The sequence below is a fragment of the Calypte anna genome, chromosome 6 (genome assembly GCF_003957555.1).
Source record: "Calypte anna isolate BGI_N300 chromosome 6, bCalAnn1_v1.p, whole genome shotgun sequence".
In the NCBI taxonomy this organism is placed as follows: domain Eukaryota; kingdom Metazoa; phylum Chordata; class Aves; order Apodiformes; family Trochilidae; genus Calypte; species Calypte anna.
The window spans coordinates 22,158,267-22,179,215 of record NC_044252.1 but is presented as its reverse complement, the minus strand read 5'-3'; the positions used below and the strand labels follow the sequence as shown (position 1 = coordinate 22,179,215).

At 62.4% G+C, this 20,949-nt stretch overlaps 3 protein-coding genes across 4 annotated transcripts; 2 read left to right on the top strand and 1 right to left on the bottom strand.

Moving 5' to 3' along the window:
- The first annotated feature begins 22 nt into the window (after window positions 1–22).
- On the top strand, window positions 23–4,652 carry TWNK (twinkle mtDNA helicase). 2 transcript variants are annotated; one of them, XM_030452937.1, is made up of 5 exons: window positions 23–1,408; window positions 1,918–2,158; window positions 2,753–2,860; window positions 2,984–3,125; window positions 3,613–4,652. In XM_030452937.1, exons 1-5 carry the CDS (start codon window positions 157–159, stop codon window positions 3,832–3,834), a joined length of 1,965 nt encoding a protein of 654 aa, XP_030308797.1. In that variant the 5' UTR covers window positions 23–156; the 3' UTR covers window positions 3,835–4,652. The 2 variants fall into 2 exon arrangements, with proteins under 2 accessions (XP_030308797.1, XP_008488667.2); XM_008490445.2 differs by having other exon boundaries at window positions 24–1,408; window positions 3,577–4,652.
- Window positions 4,653–5,710: 1,058 nt separating this feature from the next.
- LZTS2 (leucine zipper tumor suppressor 2) lies at window positions 5,711–12,088 on the top strand. The gene is made up of 6 exons (XM_030453564.1): window positions 5,711–5,740; window positions 7,334–7,402; window positions 8,416–8,883; window positions 9,231–9,746; window positions 10,196–10,465; window positions 10,547–12,088. Exons 3-6 carry the CDS (start codon window positions 8,455–8,457, stop codon window positions 11,225–11,227), a joined length of 1,896 nt encoding a protein of 631 aa, XP_030309424.1. The 5' UTR covers window positions 5,711–5,740; window positions 7,334–7,402; window positions 8,416–8,454; the 3' UTR covers window positions 11,228–12,088.
- Window positions 12,064–19,983, bottom strand: PDZD7 (PDZ domain containing 7). Its single transcript, XM_030453563.1, has 17 exons — window positions 19,926–19,983; window positions 18,917–19,324; window positions 18,587–18,727; window positions 18,004–18,178; window positions 17,507–17,683; window positions 17,142–17,289; window positions 16,851–16,911; window positions 16,099–16,524; window positions 15,410–15,613; window positions 15,169–15,210; window positions 14,817–14,974; window positions 14,523–14,614; window positions 14,317–14,408; window positions 14,145–14,216; window positions 13,110–13,604; window positions 12,707–12,807; window positions 12,064–12,557 (listed from the first exon to the last, which is right to left on the bottom strand). The coding sequence occupies exons 2-17, from the start codon at window positions 19,074–19,076 to the stop codon at window positions 12,408–12,410; spliced, it is 2,694 nt and encodes an 897-aa protein (XP_030309423.1). The 5' UTR covers window positions 19,077–19,324; window positions 19,926–19,983; the 3' UTR covers window positions 12,064–12,407.
- Window positions 19,984–20,949: the final 966 nt, after the last annotated feature.

Below are 20,949 nucleotides of genomic sequence, written 5' to 3'. Positions count from 1 at the left end.
CCCGGCCGCGCGGAGAAGTGACGCGGGAGCGCGGCGGCGGGGGACAGGGGGAATGGCGGCGTCCGCGCAGCTCCACGTGAGAATGGCTTGAGCGGGACCGGGCCGGGAGCGGGACCCCCATGCGGGTTGGCTGCGGCACGGTCGGGCGCTGGCGGGATGGCGGTGGTGGCGCTGCGGCCCTGCAGGGCCTCCGGGCGCCTCCTGCCGCTGCTGTGCGGGGGGACGCGGAGCAAGGCGGCCTCCCTCAGCCCCGGGGCGCCCGGCCGCCTCACCCAGCGGCGGTACAAGAAGGATGTGCTGCCCTCCCCAGAGGGACGCGTGCCCGCCGTCTCCATCACCGAGATCCGGCAGTACCTGCGCACCCAGGGCATCCCCTTCCACGACGGGTACAGCTGCCTGCACACCCCCAGCCTCTTCACGGAGGGTCAAAAGGAGCAGCCGCCGGCCGCCGGCGCCCCGTACACCCTTTTCATTGACAAGATGACGGGCAGCTTCCTGTGCACGGCCACCCTGGCCGAGGGCACCTGGCAGGACTTCCAGGCCAATGTGGAGCTGCATCACCGTGGGGTTCCCCCCGCCAGCTCAGAGGAGCCAGAGGAGGACGACCGACGGGCTCTTGAGGATGCCCGCTGCATCTGGGACCGGGCACTGCCTCTCTGGGAGCTGCTGGACGAGGAGGAGACCAGCAAGACCAAGGCCATGTTTGGCATCTCCCTGGTGTCAAACGCCACCCTAAAACGCTTTGGGGTGCGTTACCTGAGGACCGCCAAGTCCCTTGTCTTCCCCTGGTTCAGCCCTCGTGATGCAAGCCTGAAGGGGCTGAAGCTCATGCGGGCAGAGAAGAAGGAGGATGCAACAGTGTACATGGAAGAGACTTTGCCCCGCTTAGATTCCTACCACAATCTTTTTGGGCTGCCCCTGATTGGCCGCCGAGACACAGAGCTGGTCTTAACTGGGTGGGAGCTGGATGCCTTGGCCCTGCACCAAGCTGCAGGGGTGGCCAGTGTGGCCTTGCCACGAGGGGCCACCTGTCTGCCCCCTGCCCTCCTCCCCTACCTGGAGCAGTTCAAGCGCATCACGTTGTGGCTGGGAGAGGACCTGCGCTCCTGGGAAGCTGCCAAGCTCTTTGCTCGCAAGCTGAACCTCAAGCGCTGCTCCCTGGTGCGCCCCGGAGACCTGCAGCCCCGGCCCTTGGACGCTCTGAACCAGGGCCTCAACCTCACCAAGATCCTGCGTGCTGCCCTGCCTGCCAGCCACAAATCCATTGTCTCTTTCCGGCAGCTGCGCGAGGAGGTGTTTGGGGAGCTGGTCAACACCGAGCAGGTGGCTGGCATCAAGTGGGCACGCTTCCCCGAGCTCAACAAGCTCCTCAAAGGGCATCGCAGGGGGGAGCTCACTGTTTTCACAGGTGATGGGCAAACAGCTGGTGGATGAGGGGAGCAGAGAGCAATTTGGTGGCTTCACTCTCCTGGGGGTGATGCCTTGTGAGTCTTCCTGGTCCCTTTTCAGCTCATGGCTTCAGCTGAGCCCATTGCGGTCATGTGCAAGAGATTGGGGTATGTTCTTGTCTGCAGTGGGGCCAGGCAGGAGGATGGGCTCCATGCCTGGGGCAGTGCCAGAATTCCCAGCTGTTCCTTTCCCCGTTTCCCATTGGCTGCCTTGTATCTGAGCACTCTCTGTGCCCTCTGCTGTCTGCCCAGCCCTTCCCTTCAGGGGCCTGCTGGCCACAGGACGTGACACGTGCGTGCCCACCACTCAGCCTGGAGTGAGACATGGGTTTGTTTATGGTGGGATTGCTGCAGATGGGCTGCTTTGAGTCCACTCCCCAGTGCTTCCACCTCTAAACAACCCCCTGGTGTGTTCAGGACAGGTTGAATCTCCTCCAGCTAATTCTGCCTGTTGTTGTCCTTGCACCAGGCCCGACAGGCAGTGGGAAGACGACCTTTATCAGCGAGTATGCACTGGACCTGTGCATGCAGGGTGTGTGCACACTGTGGGGCAGCTTCGAGATCAGCAACATCCGCCTGGCCAAGATCATGCTGACACAGTTTGCTGCCCAGCGCCTGGAGGAGCGGCTGGAGCTGTACGATGAGTGGGCTGACCGTTTTGAGGACCTCCCGCTCTACTTCATGACCTTCCGTGGCCAGCAGAACATCAAGTAGGGTCATACACCTTCATCCTCAGTGATGCTTACCCCTCGTGATGTGTGCTGAGGGGCCCTGGGGAACTGGGGCTCTGCTCCCTCTCTGGGTTGTGAATTTGGGGTTGTCATGAGGCACATTTGGCTTGGAGTTGGCATGTGGGGGGTGCATGGCTCAACTGGCCACATCCTTGCTGTTGTGGGGTCTGTAACAGCCTCCTGCTGGGGTGAGGCTGGAGGGAGGGGACTTGTTCTTGTGCTGGGTGGCTGCTCTAAAGCCAGCCTCAGCCCCTGGCAGGATGTGCATCCCCAGGCAGCGATGCTGTTTGCTGAGGAAGTATACAGGCATCTCCAAACTCCCCCATATGCCCTAAATGTTCCTATGGGATGGTGGGGTGGTGGGCTGAGACTGCATGGGCAACAGCTGGCTCCTCCTGATCCAGCTGCCCTTATTGGTTGGGATGGGGGTGTCCTAGTGCTTTGACAGTGGGCATGTGGAGGTGCCTTGGGCCCAGCAGGAGCCATCCTGGTGCTTTCCTGCTCTGCCTATCATTTTGCCATCTTCTTACCTCCACTCATCACTGTGGCCGATACTGGGTTCCCCCCATGCAGGACAGTGATTGACACCATGCAGCACGCTGTCTACATGTACGACATCACCCATGTGGTCGTTGACAACCTCCAGTTCATGATGGGGCACGAGCACCTCTCTTCGGACAGGTAGCCCTTCTCCTTCCTCTACTACCCTCCTTGCTGGTGCTGGTCCTGCAGCTGTCATGGCAGGGGCTGGGGACTTGCACGGGTGTCCCTTCAGTTCTGACCCTGTTCTTGCTGCTGTGGCAGGCTCGCTGCCCAGGACTACATTGTTGGTGCCTTCCGCAAATTTGCCACAGACAACACCTGCCACATCACACTGGTCATCCATCCTCGCAAGGAAGATGATGAGAAGGAACTGCAGACGGCTTCCATCTTTGGCTCTGCAAAGGTGAGCTGGGCCAAGGTGGCCCATCCTGTTCCTCAGGCACAGTGTGTTCCCAGGAAAGGGCTGGGATACCTCAGGCAGCTGTCCCCAGCTCTGTCCAGTACTCTGAGTCATCTCTGGGGACCTGAAAGATGCTTTGAAGGGCAGGATGTCCTCAGGACTCCTGTCACCTCTTGAAGAGGTGCAGAGTCCCTCAGGCCAGGCCTTGGCAGGGAGATGCAGATAGTGCAAAGCCATTGCCAGCTAAAGCTCTGTTGGGGTTTCAGATGCAGTTAATTAATGCTTGCTGACTCCAAGTAGGATGTGCTGTGTGAGATAATTAAAAGAGGAGCCAGGGAGGGTGCATACAGGGATGGGCTCTCAGGAGCAGGGCAGGCAGCCTGTGATTACTTCTGAACCTTGTGATTCCGGCTGTGTCCCCAGCATCCTCCTGGAGATGTTTTCCTTCCCACAGGCTAGCCAGGAGGCTGACAATGTCCTCATCCTGCAGGACCGTAAGCTGATGACGGGGCCAGGGAAACGATACCTGCAGGTGTCCAAGAACCGCTTTGATGGGGATGTGGGCATCTTCCCCTTGGAGTTCAACAAGGCCTCACTCTCCTTCTCATCCTTTGGCAAAAGCAAGGTCAAGGTGAAGAAGATGAAGGAGGAGAAGGCGCTGTTAGCCAAGAAAGTTCCGGAGGGAGGCTCAGGAGCCTCCAAGAAACTTTGAGCCTGGCAGGTCTCTTTCTCAATCTGTCAGGTACAGGGACTGGTGCTGAGAGCACAGGGCTGGGGTACACCAGACCCCCTCCCCTGGGAGCAGCAGCCACACACCGCTGTGGCCTTTTTTCTGCACAAACAAACCTCATGGCCACCAGCATGATGTTTCTGAGATGTGGGGCCACCATGAAAGGAGGAGTGGGCTTATTCCAGGGAAGAGCAGCCAGGGGAGGGTGACTTGGACAATGTGGGACACTCCATACTGGTGCTGGGAGCATGGAAAAGGAGTGGAGTCAGCTGAGAGCAGGTCTGGAAGATGGAGGTCAGTGACCTGCACCTCAGGACCTTCTCTGGACCTGGTACTTGGGGAGATTGCAGCTATAGTGGAGCCAAGATCCTGGGCTGTCACCGGTGGAAAGGACTGTAGGGGATGGATGTTGGGTGGGGGTCTATGGGACAGCACCAGCGTGGGGGAAGGTTTGGAGGGAAGAGTGGGAGGTTGTGGGGGGCTGTAGCTCCAAAGCTGTGTAGTATCTGTTGGATGTTGGGGGTGGAAGCTCCGCATGGTGGGAGCTATGGGTGAAGGCAGTGCTGACTTCGGGGTCTCCCCTGGCTCACATCTGCGGGGACATCACCAGCAGCCCAGCCTGGCTCTCCTGGGCTGGGGGATGGCCATCCCGCTGCCCTCTGGGCTGCAGGCAGCAAATACTGTGACCTGGCCAGTTCTTGCCGTGGTGGGACAGGTCCATGGCCAGATCTTGCTCTGATCCCTTTGTTTTTTTTTTTTCTTCCCTTTCTTAGTTTTATTAAAGCACAAAGGTGAGTGCCTTCCCTGTGCCACTGTCTCTGTGACTAGGGGACCCTGGGGCTGGAGGGACCCTAGACTAGCAGAGTCCAGAGGACCAGGGTGTCTAGAGGTCCAGAGGACATGGTGCCAGCCTCTTACCCCAATCCCAGCGTCATTCCCATCCTCCATGCCAGGAATAGTTTTGACCTGAGCCATAATGAGGGGCACACCCAGCCCCAGGTTTCCGGGGTGCACCAGCTCTCCAAGGGAGCACCGCTGGGTGCTGTTGTCAGCACTCCCCCGCGACCCCTTCCCCCAAGGCAGGTGATGGAGGAGGGTCCCGGGGAAGCAGAGGTAAGGTGAGGGGAGCCAGGACCCCAAGCAGGGGTGGGGGCACTGAGTGTGTGTCCTCAGCCCAAGGATGCTCCCTGGCCCCCAGTTTCCTCTCCGTTCAGCCCAGGATGAGGGCAGTGGGGTGGAACTGGGGCTGTGGGAATGGCCGGGAGGACCCCTGTCTCTCATCCATCCCTCCCAGGGGGACTGGGAGGGGATGATGGAGCCGGGCCTGGGGAGGAGGGGACCTGGGTGACCCCAGTCCCCCGTGGGTCAGGGGCCACCCACGGACAGTGGTTTGGGGATGATGCAGGGTTATTTTTATTCTACCCCAGTTTGGGGCTAGAGAGCTAGGGGTTGACAAAAGATGAAATACCTCATGGAGAAATGAGGATGGTAATGATACCAAACGGGGGGCAGAACGCTCCCTCACAGCCGCCCTGGCAGGCTGCTGGGCTCCCCAGATAATTGGTTTTTTTCAGTGGGGGGAAATCCTGGGGTATGACCCTGGGGGACAGAGAGCATTGGGAGAGGGGCTGTGCGCTTGGCTAGGGCCAATGAAGAGGATAAGTCCCCGCCAGGCCCCGGGGTACGCTGTGATCTAAGAGGTAGGAGCTATGCTGTGCTGTGTTCACCCACGGGGGTTTCGCTTCCCGAACCCCCAGCCCGCTCGGGGGGTGGGGCCTGAGTAAGAGGCGGAGCATATGGAGGGGCGTGGTTTGTGCAAGGGGCGGAGCCTCATCGGGGGCGGGGCTTGTGGCGGGGCGCGGCGCGGGAGGGCGGCAGAGGGGCCGCGGTGAGTGCGGGGGCCGTGGCCGGGGGTCCCGGGGGGGCCGGGGCGGCGATCGGGCCGAGACATGGGCGGTCGGGGCTCTGAGGGAGCTTCGGAGAGGGAGGGGGGTGCTTTCCGGCGCTGGGGGTGTTTGGGGGGGGGGGCCCGGGGGCTTGGGGGGCAGCGGCGACGCTGGAGCACTTTGGGGTGCTTCAGGGGCGCTTTAGGGTTGTTCCGGGGTTGCAGTGGTCCAGGGGCTTTGCGGTGCAGTTTCGGGGGTTGCGGAGCACTTCTGGGGGTCTTAGGGGCTCTCTGAGGGAGCTGTGGGGCAATGCAGGCCCAGCGGTGCCGTGGGGCACTTTTAAGGGTGTTTTGGAGGACTTTGGGGTGTGCTTTAGGGACACTTTAAGGGAGCTTTTTGGCAGCAGAGGCCCAAGGGCTCTGTGGAACACTTTGGGGGTGTCTTACGGGCACTTTGGTGGGTCTGTTGGCTAACAGAAACTCAGGGGCTCTGTGAGGCAATCTGTGGGTGGCCTGGGGTACTTTGGGGCTGTTGTGGGGCAGTTCAGCCCCGGAACTCTGTGGGGCGCTTTAGGGAACTTTGGGGGTATTTTTTAGGGCACTGTGGGGGAGCTATGGGGCAGCGGTGGCCCAGGAGTACTATAGGGCCTGAGAGGCTGGGCTAAGTGGGGCAATGTGAGATAGGTGGGAGTGCAGGAGAGGGGGGTGCATGGGGTGGGCAACAAGGGGCAGCACCACCGTGGGAGCCTCATGATGTGGAGGGCATAGAGGGGATGGTGGCATGGTGGGATGTTCAACCCACACATGCCAGATGCATGGAGAGGGATGGGGAGCTGCTTCCCCCTGCCCTGGGAGGTCCTGAGGTGCCATTGAGGCACAGGTATCCAGCAGCTTGGGGTGGGGGTCTGGCCAAGCAGAGCCCAAGCAAGCTTCTCTTGCTGTTTTGAGGTTGGAACAGTGGGGTCTGACTTTTCTGTTCTCCATCTGGAGCAAGTGGTTGCTGATTGGGTTTACTGGGTGGCTGGGGGGAAGTTTTCCTTGGCGCAGCCACTTGGCCAGTATGGCCACCCCCTTCCCAGGCACTTTCCCCCCTCGTCTGGCAGTGGGACCGTCTTGGTGGGTCCTGGGAGGGAGAAGATGAAGTCCCTTCTCGTACAACTGCTAAGCAGGGGGCCCCGGTGGTGGCCATGTTGCCTCTGTGGCTATGTTGGGATCCAGCTATCCCCAGGGGTGACCCTCTGACCTGCATGTTCCTCGAGGACTTTCGCTGGGGTGGGCATCTGTGCCTTGACTGGCTGCCACTGAAGACCTCCCAGATGTCCCAAGTGTCCCTGCCTGGTCCTTGATCCCTGCTCCTGCACCTCTGGCAGCAGCAGGTCCCCATGGGGGAGCCATGAGGGGTCCCCACCACTGATCCTGGATGGCCACAGCTCTCCCTGGGTGCTGGGAGTAACGTCACTGCCACCGGGCTCCCCTGCTGCCCCATGTGCCACACTGTGCACTGCCTGTCCTGGCCCTGCTAGCAGGGGGGGTTTCAAGCGACATGGGGACCTCCACTGCCATTCAGTGCCCTCTTCTTTCTCCATTCTACTTAAGGGGCCAGCAGAGCCGTGTTCGTGGTGTGGAGGCCCGAGTGGACCGGACGGATGGGCAGCAGCTGGCAAAGTGAGTGGTGCTGGACAGGGGTAGGGGGCCACCTACCTTCCTGCCAGAGGTGTCATGGGCACAATGTAAGGTCACGGTGCCTGGAGGTGGCATGTGTGGGTGGGGGTGATGGTGGGAGGGGTGGCTGGCATCTCTCCCCTGCTCACCCCCTCCCGGGTACTGGCAGGCAGATTGATTTCAGGTGACAGCTTGGCGGGCAAGACCATGCCGGCAGCTGCCCCCCCGCCTGCACCCTGTGCCAGCCGCAGCCATGTGCGAGATGCAATGAGGCAGCGGGGGACAGATCCGGCCCTTGGCTGGCTACTGTCACGCGAGCGTATGGCATAGGCTGGGGCAGGGGCACTGGCAGAGCCCTCCCAGATGGAGGGGGCCATAGGGGTGAGATGGAGGGGCTCCCATGTGTTTGGGCTGAGAAGGATCCTGTTGCCCACATTGTGGACCACTCGTGCCTGGCAGCTGCCACCTTGGTGGCCTTTTGTAAGGGACCTTGCGGCCTGCTGTGGCTGGATGGGATGGGCATTGTGGGGCAGCCTGTGTGGGGCTGCCCCCCATCTCTGTCAGGGCTCTGCTATTGGGCCCTGTGAGGCAGGCAGTGCTGTGGGGCAGGCAGGTTGGCTGCCTGAGAGCCAGGTCTCCATGGGCCTCTCAGGATTCACTTCCAGCCCTGGCATGCTTCCTGTGGTGGGGTCATGCCACAGCATGGCAGGAGGCAGAATGGCATCACTGATGTCCACGTTGCCACCAGCACCCCACAGCCCCTGGTCCCCCTGGGCTGCTCCCCTGGAGTACTGAACTTGGATTGGGGGAGTGCTAGTGCCACCCTCCCAGCTAATTCCAGTTTTGTTCTGGTTTGTTTGGCTTCTCCTTCTGCCTGCTTCCCCTCAGCCTGGCCTGCACCCATGAGATCAGGGATGGTACACAGGGGGCTGGGGTCTCCCCTGTTCTGTGGGGGACACTGGCAGTGCATGGCAGTGGTGCCCAAGGCTCTAACACACCATTTCCCTTGCCTGCAGGCTGCCCATGTGCCCCTGCCCGCTGGGGGCCGCCCCACCATGGCCATCGTGCAGACACTGCCAGTGCCCCTCGAGGCGGCTGCTGAGGGGTCCACACATCTCCGTACCACTGGCCGCTCTCCCCCCCCAACCATGGGCAGCGTGGGCAGCCTCCTTCCCAGCCGACCCCGCCACGACCGTGCCGGCCAGCCCTGCGATGGGGAGCTTCCCCCAGCCTCCTTCCACAAGCAGGAGAGGCTGCTCAGGGCAACCCCCCAGAACCTGCCTCCCCCTGAGGAGTCCTGTGCAGCTGTGCCCAGCGTCACTCATGTCTACGCCAATGGGAGCTTCTGCAGCAACTGGCTTGATTCTGCCTCTCCGGTCAGCCCCTGCAGTGACTCTGATGAACCCCATGATGACCAAGCTCCAAGTGGTCACCTCCAGGGGCCACCCCCAAAGCTTGTCCCGGTCTCTGGCAAGCTGGAGGAGGTGAGGGAGGGCTGGGAGCAGAATGGGTGGGTGCTGGGATCTTGGCTTTGCTCTCTGTGCCATGTGGGGCTGTCGTCTTGGGCATGTGAGCCAGGGCTGCATAGCTGCATTTTTTGTGTCCCTGGGGGTGTGGTGGTTGCCGTGCTCTTGATATTCCCCTCTTTGTGCCAGAGGTGTATAGAGCAGCTCACCGGGGCACCCCATGGAGGGCACTGGAGCAGACAGCAGCTGGGTCTTCTCTCTTTTTGAGTGCAGAGCTGTCCAGCCCCTCATCACCATTCCAGGCACCTCCTTGGGAGGATCGTAGGTCCCCAAGCCCCCCAGCTCTCCCCTCTTTCCCCTGACAGAACATGGAGAAGACTCTGATCCGTCCCATGGCCTTCAAGCCAGTGGTGCCCAAGCTCCGGAGCTCCCAGCAGGGCACTCGCTCAGGTCTCTCGGAGAGCCAGGTGAGCCTCACCCACTTGCTGGGTGCTGAGAAGCCTGGCTCCCTGAGCTGCCGTGCCAGCACCCTCTCGGACTCGGGACGCAACTCCCTCTCCAGCCTGCCCACCTACAGCACGGGCTGCAGCCAGCACCCTGAGGCAAGCGTCCTGTCAGCCACCCCTCATGGCCCCTCTGACCCCCCGGGAGGCTGCCGCCCCTCCAACTCGGACAGTGGGCGCTCATCGTCCAGCAAGAGCACAGGCTCGCTGAGTGGCCGGGGCCGACCCTCCTCAGAGAGTGGTTCCTGCGGGCGCTCACCCCTGCCTGGTGAGGAGGCCATGCTGGTGCGGGAGCTGGAGGACAAGCTGCGGGAGAGGGAGGCTGAGCTGCAGCTCCTGCGTGACAGCCTGGATGAGAATGAGGTGGCCATCTGCCAGGTATGCTATGGGATCCTATTGTCCCGTGTTTGTCCCTCTCCCTGTGGTAACTTGTGTGAATGTCACCTCCTCGGTTGGAGGGTGAGGGAACCCCCTTGGGGATCCCTTGTATGGGGATTGTTTTTATAGTGAAGCTGGGAGGAGGGATTTTTCCTCTGGTGGGTGGTGTAATATATTTCTTGGGGAACCCTTTTGTGATCTGAGGGGGCAGCTGTACTGACTGGTGAGGCTGTGGGAGCTCTTTAAACTGGTGGGAGCAAACATGCTAAGGGATGGGGAACATGAGAAGCAGAGGCACTGCTACACTGCACTCCTTCAGGACCCCTCTTCTGTGTGTGTGTGGGACATGCCACCCCCTCCTTGTGGGCAGGGGGTACCCATCTCAGGGACAGCAGCAGAAGTGGGGAGGTGCCATGTTGCACCACCAGCATGTCTGTCCTTCCTTCCAGGTGTACGAGGAGAAGCAACGGTGCTGCGAGCAGGAGCTGGAGGGGCTGCGGCAGCGCTGCACAGCCCAGGCACGGCAGGCAGCCCAGGCAGCCCAGCGTGGGCAGCAGGTCCTGCAGCTCCAGGTGCTGCAGCTGCAGCAGGAGAAGAAGCAGCTGCAAGAGGACTTGGCCCAGCTGCTGCAGGAGCGGGAGCTGCTGGACCGTCGCTGTGCCTCCTTCCAGCGCGAGCGCAACGAACTAGCACCCCGGCTGGAGGAGACCAAGTGGGAGGTGAGTCACCTGTTGGCGAGGGGTTCGAGCTTTAGCTGGGAGGTGTCCTGGTCCGTGCCTGAGCCCTGTTGTCCTCTGCAGGTGTGTCAGAAGTCGGGGGAGATCTCTCTGCTGAAGCAGCAGCTGAAGGAGGCACAGGGGGAGCTGGCGCAGCGGGGGGCTGAGCTGCTGGGGCTGCGGGCACAGCTGCGGGAAGCACGGGCACAGCTGCAGGCGGGTGAGCGGCGGGCGCAGGGGCTGCAGGAGGCCACTCGCCTCAAGGCGCTGGAGCTGGAGGTCTGCGCCAATGAACTGCAGCGCCGCAAGAGCGAAGCTGACCTCTTCCGTGCCAAAGCTGGAAGGCTCGAGCAGGAGGTGGCAGGGCTGCGGGAAGCTGCCCGCAGGCGATGCCCCCCACCCAGTGAGGGGTGCCCCCCACTTAGTGAAGGATACTCCCCGCCTGGTGAGGAGCCCAGCAGCAGCGCGGGGCTGCGGCGGCAGCTGGAGCGGCTGCAGGCAGAAGTGGCCCTGGAGCGGCAGCGTGGGCAGGAGCAGAGGGATGCCTTCGAGCAGGAACGGGGCACATGGCAGGGTGAGAAGGAGCGGGTGATCCGCTACCAGAAGCAGCTGCAGTACAGCTACATCCAGATGTACCGCCGCAACCGGCGTCTGGAGCAGCGGCTCCAGCACCTCCGGCTGCAGGGTGAGGACCCCCTGCTAGAGCCATGTGACCCCCCAGGCTCTGACCTGCCCTTTGAGGAGATCACGGCCACTGAGATCTGATGTGCTGCTTGCCCTCACCCCACGTTTGGAGGGCAAAGGGATCCTCCAGCCTCTGGGATTTTGGGAGCAGTGGGGCTACAGGGGATTCCTGGTTTGCCCCCTGGCTCTGCAGAGGCTGCTGGCAGCAGGAGGGGGCAGAGAGGACCGCAGGCACTGCCCCCTCCGCACCATGGAGGTGTTGGATGCACCCACCACAGCGTGGGGGGGTGCCCATGAGGCGTGGGGCCAGGTGAGTGCTGAGTCCTAGCCTCAGGGCTACCCGGAGCTGGTTCCTACTGATCCTCTTAGCACCCGGGGGGATTAGCAGTGCTGTCTTCAGCCAGGGTCACCTTGGGCAGGGGGAGGACTGGGTTGTCTCCCTCCCTCTCATCCCTGCTGACAGTCACCCAGCCACTTCCCCACTTGCAGAAGGGACAACACATGCCCTGTCTCTGCCCATGGTGGCCTCCCCTCTGCCACATGTGTGTTTGTCAGGGGATTTGGTTCTGTGCCATTTTAAATAACTCTATTTTTATAGGACCTACCAAAACATATCACCTTCTCCCAGCTCACACCCCACCTGTCTGTGCCCCCTCACCCCTGCCATGGGGCAGACTGCCCTCTGTGCCTTTCCCATACCCATGCTCCCACCAATCCTCTGCTTCCTCCCAAAAATAAAAAAGCCTGGTTCATGCCCCTGTGATGTTCAACCCACCAGGGGAGAGGGGTGTGGTGCCTGGGGTGTCAGCTGGGGACCCTAGGGTTGCCCATGAGGTGGGCAGAGGTGGGGGGCTCAAGTTTGGCACCAGGGGGGGTCAAACCAAAGGAAAAGCCTGGCTGTGTCCAGCTCTGGCTTGGTCGCCCCCAGCTTTGTGGGGGAATGTTTGAACTTTATTTTGGTGGTGTCCTGTTGGCTCACCCATGTACCACCTGAAAACATTGATTAAAAACAAGCCCCTGGCTGTGTTTTTTCAAGGCTGCGTCTGTGTGTCCAGAGTGGGGTCAGAGGCCTCCTGTCCTCCTGTGTTGCCAATGGTGCCTCCTCCTCGGGTCTCACTGCATGCAGCTCCTCTGTGCCCATGGGACAAGGCTGGCTCTGCAAACTCTGGCTGTGCTGAGACTGGCCACAGCTTGGTGCAGCAATGAGCCATCTAGCTCCGCTGGAGCACAGGATGGCTCCTCAAGGAGAGGGGCTGCATCATCACTCCGGGGAGGTTGCAGGCACTCGCACCACCAGCTCCATGGGCTCCCTGGCTTTGTTGCGGTAGGCCTGGCGGATGATGTCCACAGCCCGCTGGTGGGTGACATTCTGCAGGCTCTCTCCATCCACGGACACCAACTCCTGCCCAGCCTGGCCCCAGCAAAGGAAGAGAGCAAGGTCAAACGCAGCTACTTTTTGGTGCCAGGGGATTGCCAGAACCCATCTGCATAAAGAAAGGGGTGCCTGGATGCCTGCCCACCCCCTGTGGTATGCTGGGTCTCCCTGAGGTCACTCTGTACCTTAAGGATGCCGCTGAGGAAGGCAGCTCCCCCAGGGAAGATCTTCTCAATCTTCACCACTGGCTGTGCCCTTGACTCAATGCCACCGGAGATGCTGATCCCTGCAAGTGAGCCATGAAACCCTCACACCCACATAAGCTGGAATCCCCCCTGCTCCCAGGCACATCACCTCCTCCCCTGGGCAAGCATGCCTCCATCCTGCCCTGTTTTTGTAGGTCCTACATGGATAAGGGGCTGAGCTAGGGGCAGCTCCTCTTCTCCCCTACTGGTTTGGGAGGAGTGTTTGGAGTATTGCACCCTGCCCACTAAATGAGGTGCCCCTTGCCAATGAGGTGCCAGCCATCCCAGGATGATGCCAGGAGGAAGGTCCCCACCCCTGGGGTCCCACCCATGTGCCACCTACCCAGTGAGTGCTTCAGCTTGGAGAGGGTGACAGTGAGCAGACGATAGTCCTCCTCCTCTTCTTCTTCCCTGCCAGCATCCCTAGGACCATTGGTGGGCACCCCAGCCCCTGCCTCACCCCCTGTCCCTCTAAAGAGAGGTGCAAGGGGGGGCCGTGCCCACTGGGGCTTCCCCAGCACTGAGTCCCCTCCATCGGGCACTGTCCCAGGGGACTCCTTCTGTTGGGTGGGCCAGGGGCTGCGTGGCTGCCTGTGCCCTTCACCCAGGGGGGGCTCAGTTAGCAGCCAGTTGGGGGGCCGGGGGCCGGTGGCAGGCAGGGGTCTGCTGGTGCAGGCATAGGCATCCACTGGCACGTCGGGGAGTGGGGTGTAGGTGCGGGGGTGAAGCCGGCGGGGGCTGGGGGAGGCCCATGGCCGGGCTGGGCTTGCCTGTGGCCCCCCGGCTTCCTCTGGCTCTGGGGCCCCTGCCGGCTTCAGCAGGAACCCACCCCGATAGTCTGCAATGAGAGGGGCTCAAGGATCTCCCCAGAATCATACAGCCCTGATCCCTGGGACCCCATCAACCCAGGCATCCCTTGAGGAACCCAAAGCCCTGGGACCTCTACCACCTAGGGATCCCATTAGGACCAAGGGCCTCAGATCTTGCTCTTCCAAGGACATATGGGTACCCAAAGCTCCCCTCCCTAGAATCCCAGGGACACCTGTGGACCCTCAGAACGCTCTCTCTCTCTCTCTCTCTATATATATATATATATAAACACACAAATATATAGATATATATACACTTAGGGACTCTCAGGCACTCAGGCTTTCTCCATGGACTCCAGACCTCCTCCTCAAGACCCCTGGTGGCTAGTGTTCAGATTCTGCTACTCCAGGACCTTCCAGCATGCGGTGACACCACATGCCCTCTCCCCAGGAACATGCTGCACACAGCCATTCCAGCCCCCTTCCTCCTCCCCGAGATTGTCCTCCCCATACCCCCTCCACATTGCACCCTCCTCACTGGGCAGCAGACCCTGTGGGGTGGCACTCACCAGGCACTGGTGTGATGAGGTGTCTCTTGGGGGGGACATCATGGTGGGCTGGGCGGAGAGCAGGTGAGCGCACTGCAATCAGGGAGAGCCACTGGTTAGACCCAGAACTCTACCCATTCCTGCCTGCTACACTCCCCCCACTGGCCAAAGTCCCTGAGGGTCCAGTCTCTACCTGAGCGGCTCTTCAGGGCATCAAAGGCTTCCAGCTCCAGGGGCATCACCATGCTGTCAAAACGGCCCAGGTCCGTGGTGGCCACCACGCTCCTGCCAGGACAAAGAGAGGGAACAGGTTGTGGCAGCCTCTGCGATGGACTGTGACAGGGGCTGAAGAGTGCATGTGAAGCTCCCAGACCCTCCCAGGGTACCAGTAGTACCCACCTCACATCCCGCAGCAGCAGGACCTTCTCAGGCCGGTCCAAGATGGCCAGCAGTGGCCGCACCAAATCCTCCACGCTGCCCTCATGCAGGTACTGTGGGTGCAGGAGGAATGTTAGCAGACAGGTGTGTCTCCTGTGCCTCAGCTTACCTGCCAGAACCTAATGTGGGCACATAGGGCTGATTGTGGTGTCCCTCCGTGATGCAGGAGCTACCCAGGGATGAGCCCACAGTGCCAGCACTGCCCTGCCCTGCCTGTGCCTTGCCTGCACTCTGCCCATGCCCTGCCATATGTACCCGGGAGCAGTGGCGGATCACGGCCGTCACCTCGTCGGGGCTGAGGAGGCGAGCTGCGGAGTCCTTGATGAGCAGGAGCCGAGCTTCGGGGTCGCTGCCGTTGGGCTGCAGGGTAGCGATGCCCCCAGGTCCCAGGATACTGGCACGCCGGCTTTTGTCTGGGGGGAGGCACAGCAAAAGAGGAGGTGGCCAGCAGGGCATGGACTGCCCTGGGCACCCCAAAAGCCCCTCCATGCCCACCAGTCTAACAAGTCACTCCATGCCAGGGTCAGACACACACATGCAGTGTGGGGTCAGGCACATGCAGAGCCTGCCCTGCAGCCCCCCAGCAACACACGGGCATCCCCATTACCCCGCTTCAAGCTCCGAATGACAAACTTCTGCACAGCGCCTACTGCAAGGGAGATGGAGAGGGGTAAGCACTGAGCGGTGGGGCAGTGGTATTGCTGCTCACTGCCAAAACTGCATTCTTGGGGACCCCCTCCCCATGCCCTCCTCCATGCCAGGAATGCCACAGTGGTGCCACTGGGCCCGTAGAAGTGGGGAGCAGCTCTAAGTTGGGTCCCACTCTGCCTTGTCCCCCAGCCTGGTACCTCTGTCCCCATCGGGACGCCCCGGGAACTTGGCGCGTGCCCAGCGCTCAGAGGTGGGGGGCTCCTGGCTGGGGAGGGCCCAGCTCTGGCTGGCAGCACGGCCCCCCTTGAAGAAGAGGTTGACGAGCGTCTTGGAGCGGTGCAGCCCTGGGGGAGCCCCCTGTGCCCCTTGTCCCTCTGGCCTCTCCTTCTTCCGTTTCTCCTCTGGGGACAGAGAGCAGGATAGGAGAAGAGAGGTCAAGGGATGCCACCCCAAATGGAGTTTGGGGACAGGGAGCTTGGGCGGGGGGCCTACAGTGGCTACTGTGGAGGCACTGACTGGAAGAGAGTCTTGCTGTGGGGTGTAGGGGGGGGGTCTCCAGAGGCCTTCAGGCTGGACTTTGGGATGCCCAGCAAGCCCCAGGAACAGGGCTGGGGCTATGCAGAGTTACAGAATGCCCAGAGCTGGTGGCCAGAGGCCCATATAGGCTGGGGGCTAAAGGATGCCAGGGTAGGGACTTGGTTGTAGGATGCCATGAGTGGGGCCAGGTATCCCTGTGAATCAGAAGCTTTAAGATGCTCGAGCAGGGGACAGGCTCCACATGGGGCAGGGGCTGAGCTGTGTGACTTGCGGGACTGGGGGTGCAGGGCTGGTGAGGGACCCTAGCCAGGGGCAAGACCCATGCCTGGGACCATACTCTGGTGCCTACCAGCGACGGTGAGGTCGCTCTGGGAGCGCGTGATGGGCTGCCGGGGCCGGCTCAGGGCCAGCAGCAGCGCCGTCTTGGGTGAGTGGGTGAAGGTCCGACGTGGGTAGGTGCCATGGAGCTCGCGGGCACCCTGGCCCCGGATGGCCGTGTCCTTCAGCAGCTCGGGGGGCCGCACTGTCCTCCGTGTCTCTGGCAGCCCCTCGGCAGCCGGCTCAGTCTGCATGGCCCGCTCAGCACGTTCCCGCACCCAGCCCCGCCGGGGACCATCCTCTGTGGAGATGGCCACATCCACAGTGCGGGTGGGGGGTGCTGAGGTGGCTGTCCCCAGCCCATTCACTGCCCCCGGTGGTGGCCCCGAGGAGTAGGAGGAAATGGAGGAGCTGGTCTCCGAGGCTTGAGACAGCTGCTGCAGCTGCCCATTGGTCACTGCAAAGGCACAGAGGGGGCATGGGTGACACACTGTGAAGCCACAGGGAGCTCCTGAGGAGAAGGGACATGTGGGGACCTGTAGGGTCACAGGCTGCTGGTGGTCACATGCGGGGTCCCATAGGTTTGTGGGGATCACCTGGCTGCTGTCCATCACATAGGGATCTTTGTGTCCCCTCCAAGAGTAGGAGACAGCTGGGAGGGACCCAGCAAGCCCATGAGGACTGTGGGGGCAGCATGACTAGACACTGCTTGCCTGAGGGTCCCAAACTCCCCCACACCCCAGCCCGGTGTCCCTGCCAGTACCCGCACAGCAGTGCTCTTACAGCGACTGAGCCAGCAGTACTCGGCCACCATCTCCTTGTAGGCAGGGAACCGACCCGTCTCCTAGGTGGAGAGGATGAGGGGGTCAGTGCGCACCAGCTGCCCAGGGCGAACCCGATCTGGTGCCAGCCATGAATAATGCATCCCCCCCAACCCTCCCACCTGCCTGAAACCCAACCAGCCAGCAGCCGCACCAGCCCCATGGGCACTGGGCTGAGCTGGTGCAGCACCAGCATGGGGACATGCAGACCCCCGTCCTCACCCTGAGGCTTCTGTGGGGCCAGCGCTGGTACCTTTATGGTTAGCATGATGTGGGTCTGCCCCTTGAGCACCTCCACTGCCTTGCTATGGCTTATGTCTTCAAACTTGACTCCGTTGGCTGCAAGGACTTGGTCTCCCACCCGAATGCCATTCTGCTCTGCCAGCCCTCCTGGGTCCACCCTAGGGCAGCAGATGGGGGTAGGATGGGGCCAAGGCCTCACTGGAGCTCTGCTTCTACCCCACACCAGGACAACCCTGCTCCCCCAGCACCCATGGTGGTGGTGCCCAGTCTTATGGTGGTGAGGGGATCAGCCAAGGTGGGGTTGCTGAGTCCAGAGTGGGCACAGCAGGGATAAGGGGTGCCACAACTCCCTCGTGTTCCCCGGGGCGGCCATACTTGGAGACGTAGATGCCGAGGCCAAACTCCCTGCCACCACGGATGTTGAAGCCCAGGCAGTAGTCATCCGAGGTGGTGTACAGGTGGACAATACGTCGCAGCCCATCTTCAGAGCCGCTCTCCGATGTCGTTGAACCACTTTTCTCCACCACCAGGCGCCTGTTCACCACATCCACCCTGGAGCATGGGCACAGTGTTGGGAGGGCTCTCATCCTCCATCAGGGTGGGGCCACTGGTATCACCCCATGGAGAAGAGAGATGAAGGGTGTTGAGGATGGTGTTTACACCTGCCCTGACTGCCCAAGACTCCTGTATCATCTTCTACTCCACCCTGGACTCTGCCCACCTTTGTCAGAGACCTCTGATGCCTCACCACCCTTGGGGTCTTCCAGCTCTGGGATCTTCCCTGTCCTCATATCATTCCCCAATGAGCATTTCTACAACGACCTTCTTAGGGTTGGGCTTTGGGGTGCTGGCACTGGGGATGCTCTGCTCACCATGCTGTCTTCTCCTTGGAGAATTTGATGCCTGGCACACGGCCCATCCGCCGGACCACCATGCGGAGGCGGTTGTTGCCAGTGAGGACCTTGACAGCGCTGCTCATGGTGATGTTCTCCAGGCTCACGCTGTTCACCTCTGTGATCTTGTCACCAACACAGAGCCCGGCCTGCTCTGTGAGGGACACATGGCTCAGCTGAACACCTCATCAACCACCAGTGTCCTTGTTTGGTGTCCCCTCCCTAAATATGCCCCCACCCTGATTGAAACCCCAGGGAAACAGATGTGGGGAATGGGTGGCAATTGCGTTGAGGCTGTGACATGGAGGGGGGCCTTGTCACCTCGCTGTGGCTTAGGGATGGAACTCAGACCAATCAGCACAGGGCTGACCACTCCTCTCCCCTGCCCTTCTCTGGGAGAAACCTGAAAACCCCATGGCCAGAGGTGGCAGGGAGAAAATGGTAGCCTGCCACCTATGAAAGATGGTATTGTCACTGCAGCATCATGTCACTGGGAGCTTCCCAGAGGGTCTTGCTGGCATGTGCCTGTCCCCACTGATGTCCCAGACCCTGTCCCAGTTACCTGCAGCACTGCCCTCCTCCACTTTGCTGACAAAGATTCCCAGCCCATGCTCAGAGCCTCCACGGACGCTGAAGCCCAGCTTGCCATCCGCACTCTTCTCCACCGTAATGGCATTGATGATGTCGCTCTCATTGCTGCTGGCTGTGGGGATGGGGGACAGGACCTTGTCACCTAGGCTGGGTGTGAGCAACGACAGGGGGGTGTCTCTCTTGCTGGGGGTGTCCCCAATCCCAGGCAAATCTCCCTGCCCCCAAACCCAGGGAACCCAGGTGTCCTGCCCCCTCCTTCCTGGCCATGTGGGTGAGCAGAGGGCTAGGACACCCCACGCACCTTCGATAGGGGTGTTGATAAGGATGACGCGCCCCATGGGGGAGTTGGTGCGGCCGGTCCGTGTGGTCCCATTGAGCAGACGGCTCTGCTTGCTGAGGAGGTAGCGAGGGGCCAGACTGACCTCGCTGCTGGAGCTCCATGACCGGCTGCCTGACGTCATCCCCGACAGCCCATGTCCCAGCCCTGGGCCATGGTGGCACTGGGCAGCCTGGCGTCCTGGCGTCCGGCTCGGGGCTGGCCGTGTCCTCACAGGGCTGAGGCTGCCCGGCGGCCCGGGGGACACATGGCATAGTCCAGCAGCACATGCCCGGGCTCGGGCACCCCCTCCCTCTTAGCAGCGCGATGCCGGGGCCGTCTGGCCTGGGTGCATGGGGCTGGCAGGATGGGTCCCGGACGGAGCGGCACAGCCTGGAGGTTACGAGGAGCTTCGTGACACCTCTAGCTCTGTCCCCTCCCATTCTACAGCGCCCTGGGGGACAAACTGTCTCCTGGGTACCAACAGTGGGGCATCGGGCTCAGGGTCCTGCCCCGGGGCAACGATGCGGAGGCGCAAAGGGGCTTTGCGTGGCAGAGTAAACCCGGAAAGCTCCGGAAAGGGGACGCAGGGATCGAAGCTTTACGCGGTAGAGCAGGACCTGAGCCCCCGGCCCCTCCCTAAGGAGGCTTTGCTGCGGGGTCGGGGAAAGCGCCTCTGGATTTACACGCCGGAGGGCTTCTGTGTGGCAGGGCCCGCTGCCCCCCGGAGCAGTTCCCGCGGGGATTTTCCAGGCGTGGGTGACACGCCACCACCGGCCCTCCCCGCTTCGTCCCCCGGTCAACCCAGCCTGACCTCAATAAATAAATGATGGCCCCGGCCGGGGGGACACGCCGGTGTCCCCGCCGCCTGCCAGCCCCCCACGGTCCCCACCGCTGCCCACTCCCCAGCATCAGCCAGCGGTGTCCCCGCCCCAAAGGGTCGCTGGGGACCCCTCAGCCGCCGTCCCTCCCCCCAGCCCCATGCCCTCCTCACCTGTCCCCATGGTGCCACCTGCGAAAGAGACACCCGGCAGCGCGGGGGGGGGAGGAGAGGCGAGGGCGGGGGACAGCGCTGCCTCCCGCCCCCTGCCCGCGGAGATTGGCTGTCCCTGAGGGACCGGCGGGACCATCGGGACCGGGAGCTGTCAATCAAGAGCTGCCAGGGCCGGCCTTGCAGCTGGAGGGGGGGTTCTGAGTATGTCTGTGTGTTCCCACGTACAGCCGGGTGGGGGTTGTGGGTCCCCCCAAGGGGCTGCGTGGGGTTTGGGATTCCGTGCCCCCTCCCCGAGTCCCTCCCTCAGCACGGAGCATGCCCCGGGCACCCAGGGGAACTGAGGCACGGCCAGGGGAAGGGGGTTGCCGTGTTCCCCTGCTCACTCCAGTTATGCGAACCGGTGTCCCCCCGTGTCCCCCCTCCCCGGGGGGCATCGCCTCCACCCCAGGCTGCCCGTGACCCCCCGGCAGGGCCCGGCGCCGCCGGCACAAACCCGACACCGTGACGGTTTCAGGTGATGCGCGGGGGCGGGGGAGGCGGCGGGGGGAGTGCGGGGGGGCGGCGGGGGCGGAGCGGGGGGTTCCTCCCGCTGCCGCCGGGCTCGGGCGGTGTGGGGACGCGAACCCACATGCACACGCACCCCATGCACGCGCACGCCCACGGCATGCACGTCCGCGCCTCCCCCCACTAGAGCCCGCGTGCAAGCCCCGCGTGTGCCGCCCGCGCGCGCACTCACGCTCACGCCCACCCCAGCACGCGCGGCGGGGCACACGCGAGGACACGGCCCTGCTCGCGCGCGCAGCGGTGAGCACCCGCGCGCACCTGCATGCAGCGCCCGACGCACACGCGTGGGCACCTACGCGACACGCGCGCGCACGCCGATAGGAGCACAGGCGCGCGCGGGGCAAGGGCGCCCACGTCCGCACGAGTTCGCCAGCGACGCCCCCGCGTGTACACGCCCCGCGAGAAGCCGTACTGGCCGAGCCCGGCCTGAAGGCACGCGCAGGGGAACCGGCACGCACGT

What these genes read in the sequence shown, in the direction of transcription:
- TWNK (XM_008490445.2), top strand. Translation starts at nt 157, where the DNA reads ATGGCGGTGGTGGCGCTGCGGCCCTGCAGGGCCTCCGGGCGCCTCCTG. An exon ending in GGAGCTCACTGTTTTCACAG is followed by an intron (nt 1,409 to 1,917) that starts GTGATGGGCAAA and finishes TCCTTGCACCAG; the next exon opens with GCCCGACAGGCAGTGGGAAG. An exon ending in CGTGGCCAGCAGAACATCAA is followed by an intron (nt 2,159 to 2,752) that starts GTAGGGTCATAC and finishes CCCCCCATGCAG; the next exon opens with GACAGTGATTGACACCATGC.
- LZTS2 (XM_030453564.1), top strand. Translation starts at nt 8,455, where the DNA reads ATGGCCATCGTGCAGACACTGCCAGTGCCCCTCGAGGCGGCTGCTGAG. An exon ending in TCTCTGGCAAGCTGGAGGAG is followed by an intron (nt 8,884 to 9,230) that starts GTGAGGGAGGGC and finishes TTCCCCTGACAG; the next exon opens with AACATGGAGAAGACTCTGAT. An exon ending in TGGAGGAGACCAAGTGGGAG is followed by an intron (nt 10,466 to 10,546) that starts GTGAGTCACCTG and finishes TGTCCTCTGCAG; the next exon opens with GTGTGTCAGAAGTCGGGGGA.
- PDZD7 (XM_030453563.1), bottom strand. Translation starts at nt 19,076, where the DNA reads ATGACGTCAGGCAGCCGGTCATGGAGCTCCAGCAGCGAGGTCAGTCTG. An exon ending in GCGTCCCGATGGGGACAGAG is followed by an intron (nt 15,211 to 15,409) that starts GTACCAGGCTGG and finishes TCTCCCTTGCAG; the next exon opens with TAGGCGCTGTGCAGAAGTTT. An exon ending in TGATCCGCCACTGCTCCCGG is followed by an intron (nt 14,615 to 14,816) that starts GTACATATGGCA and finishes CTGCACCCACAG; the next exon opens with TACCTGCATGAGGGCAGCGT.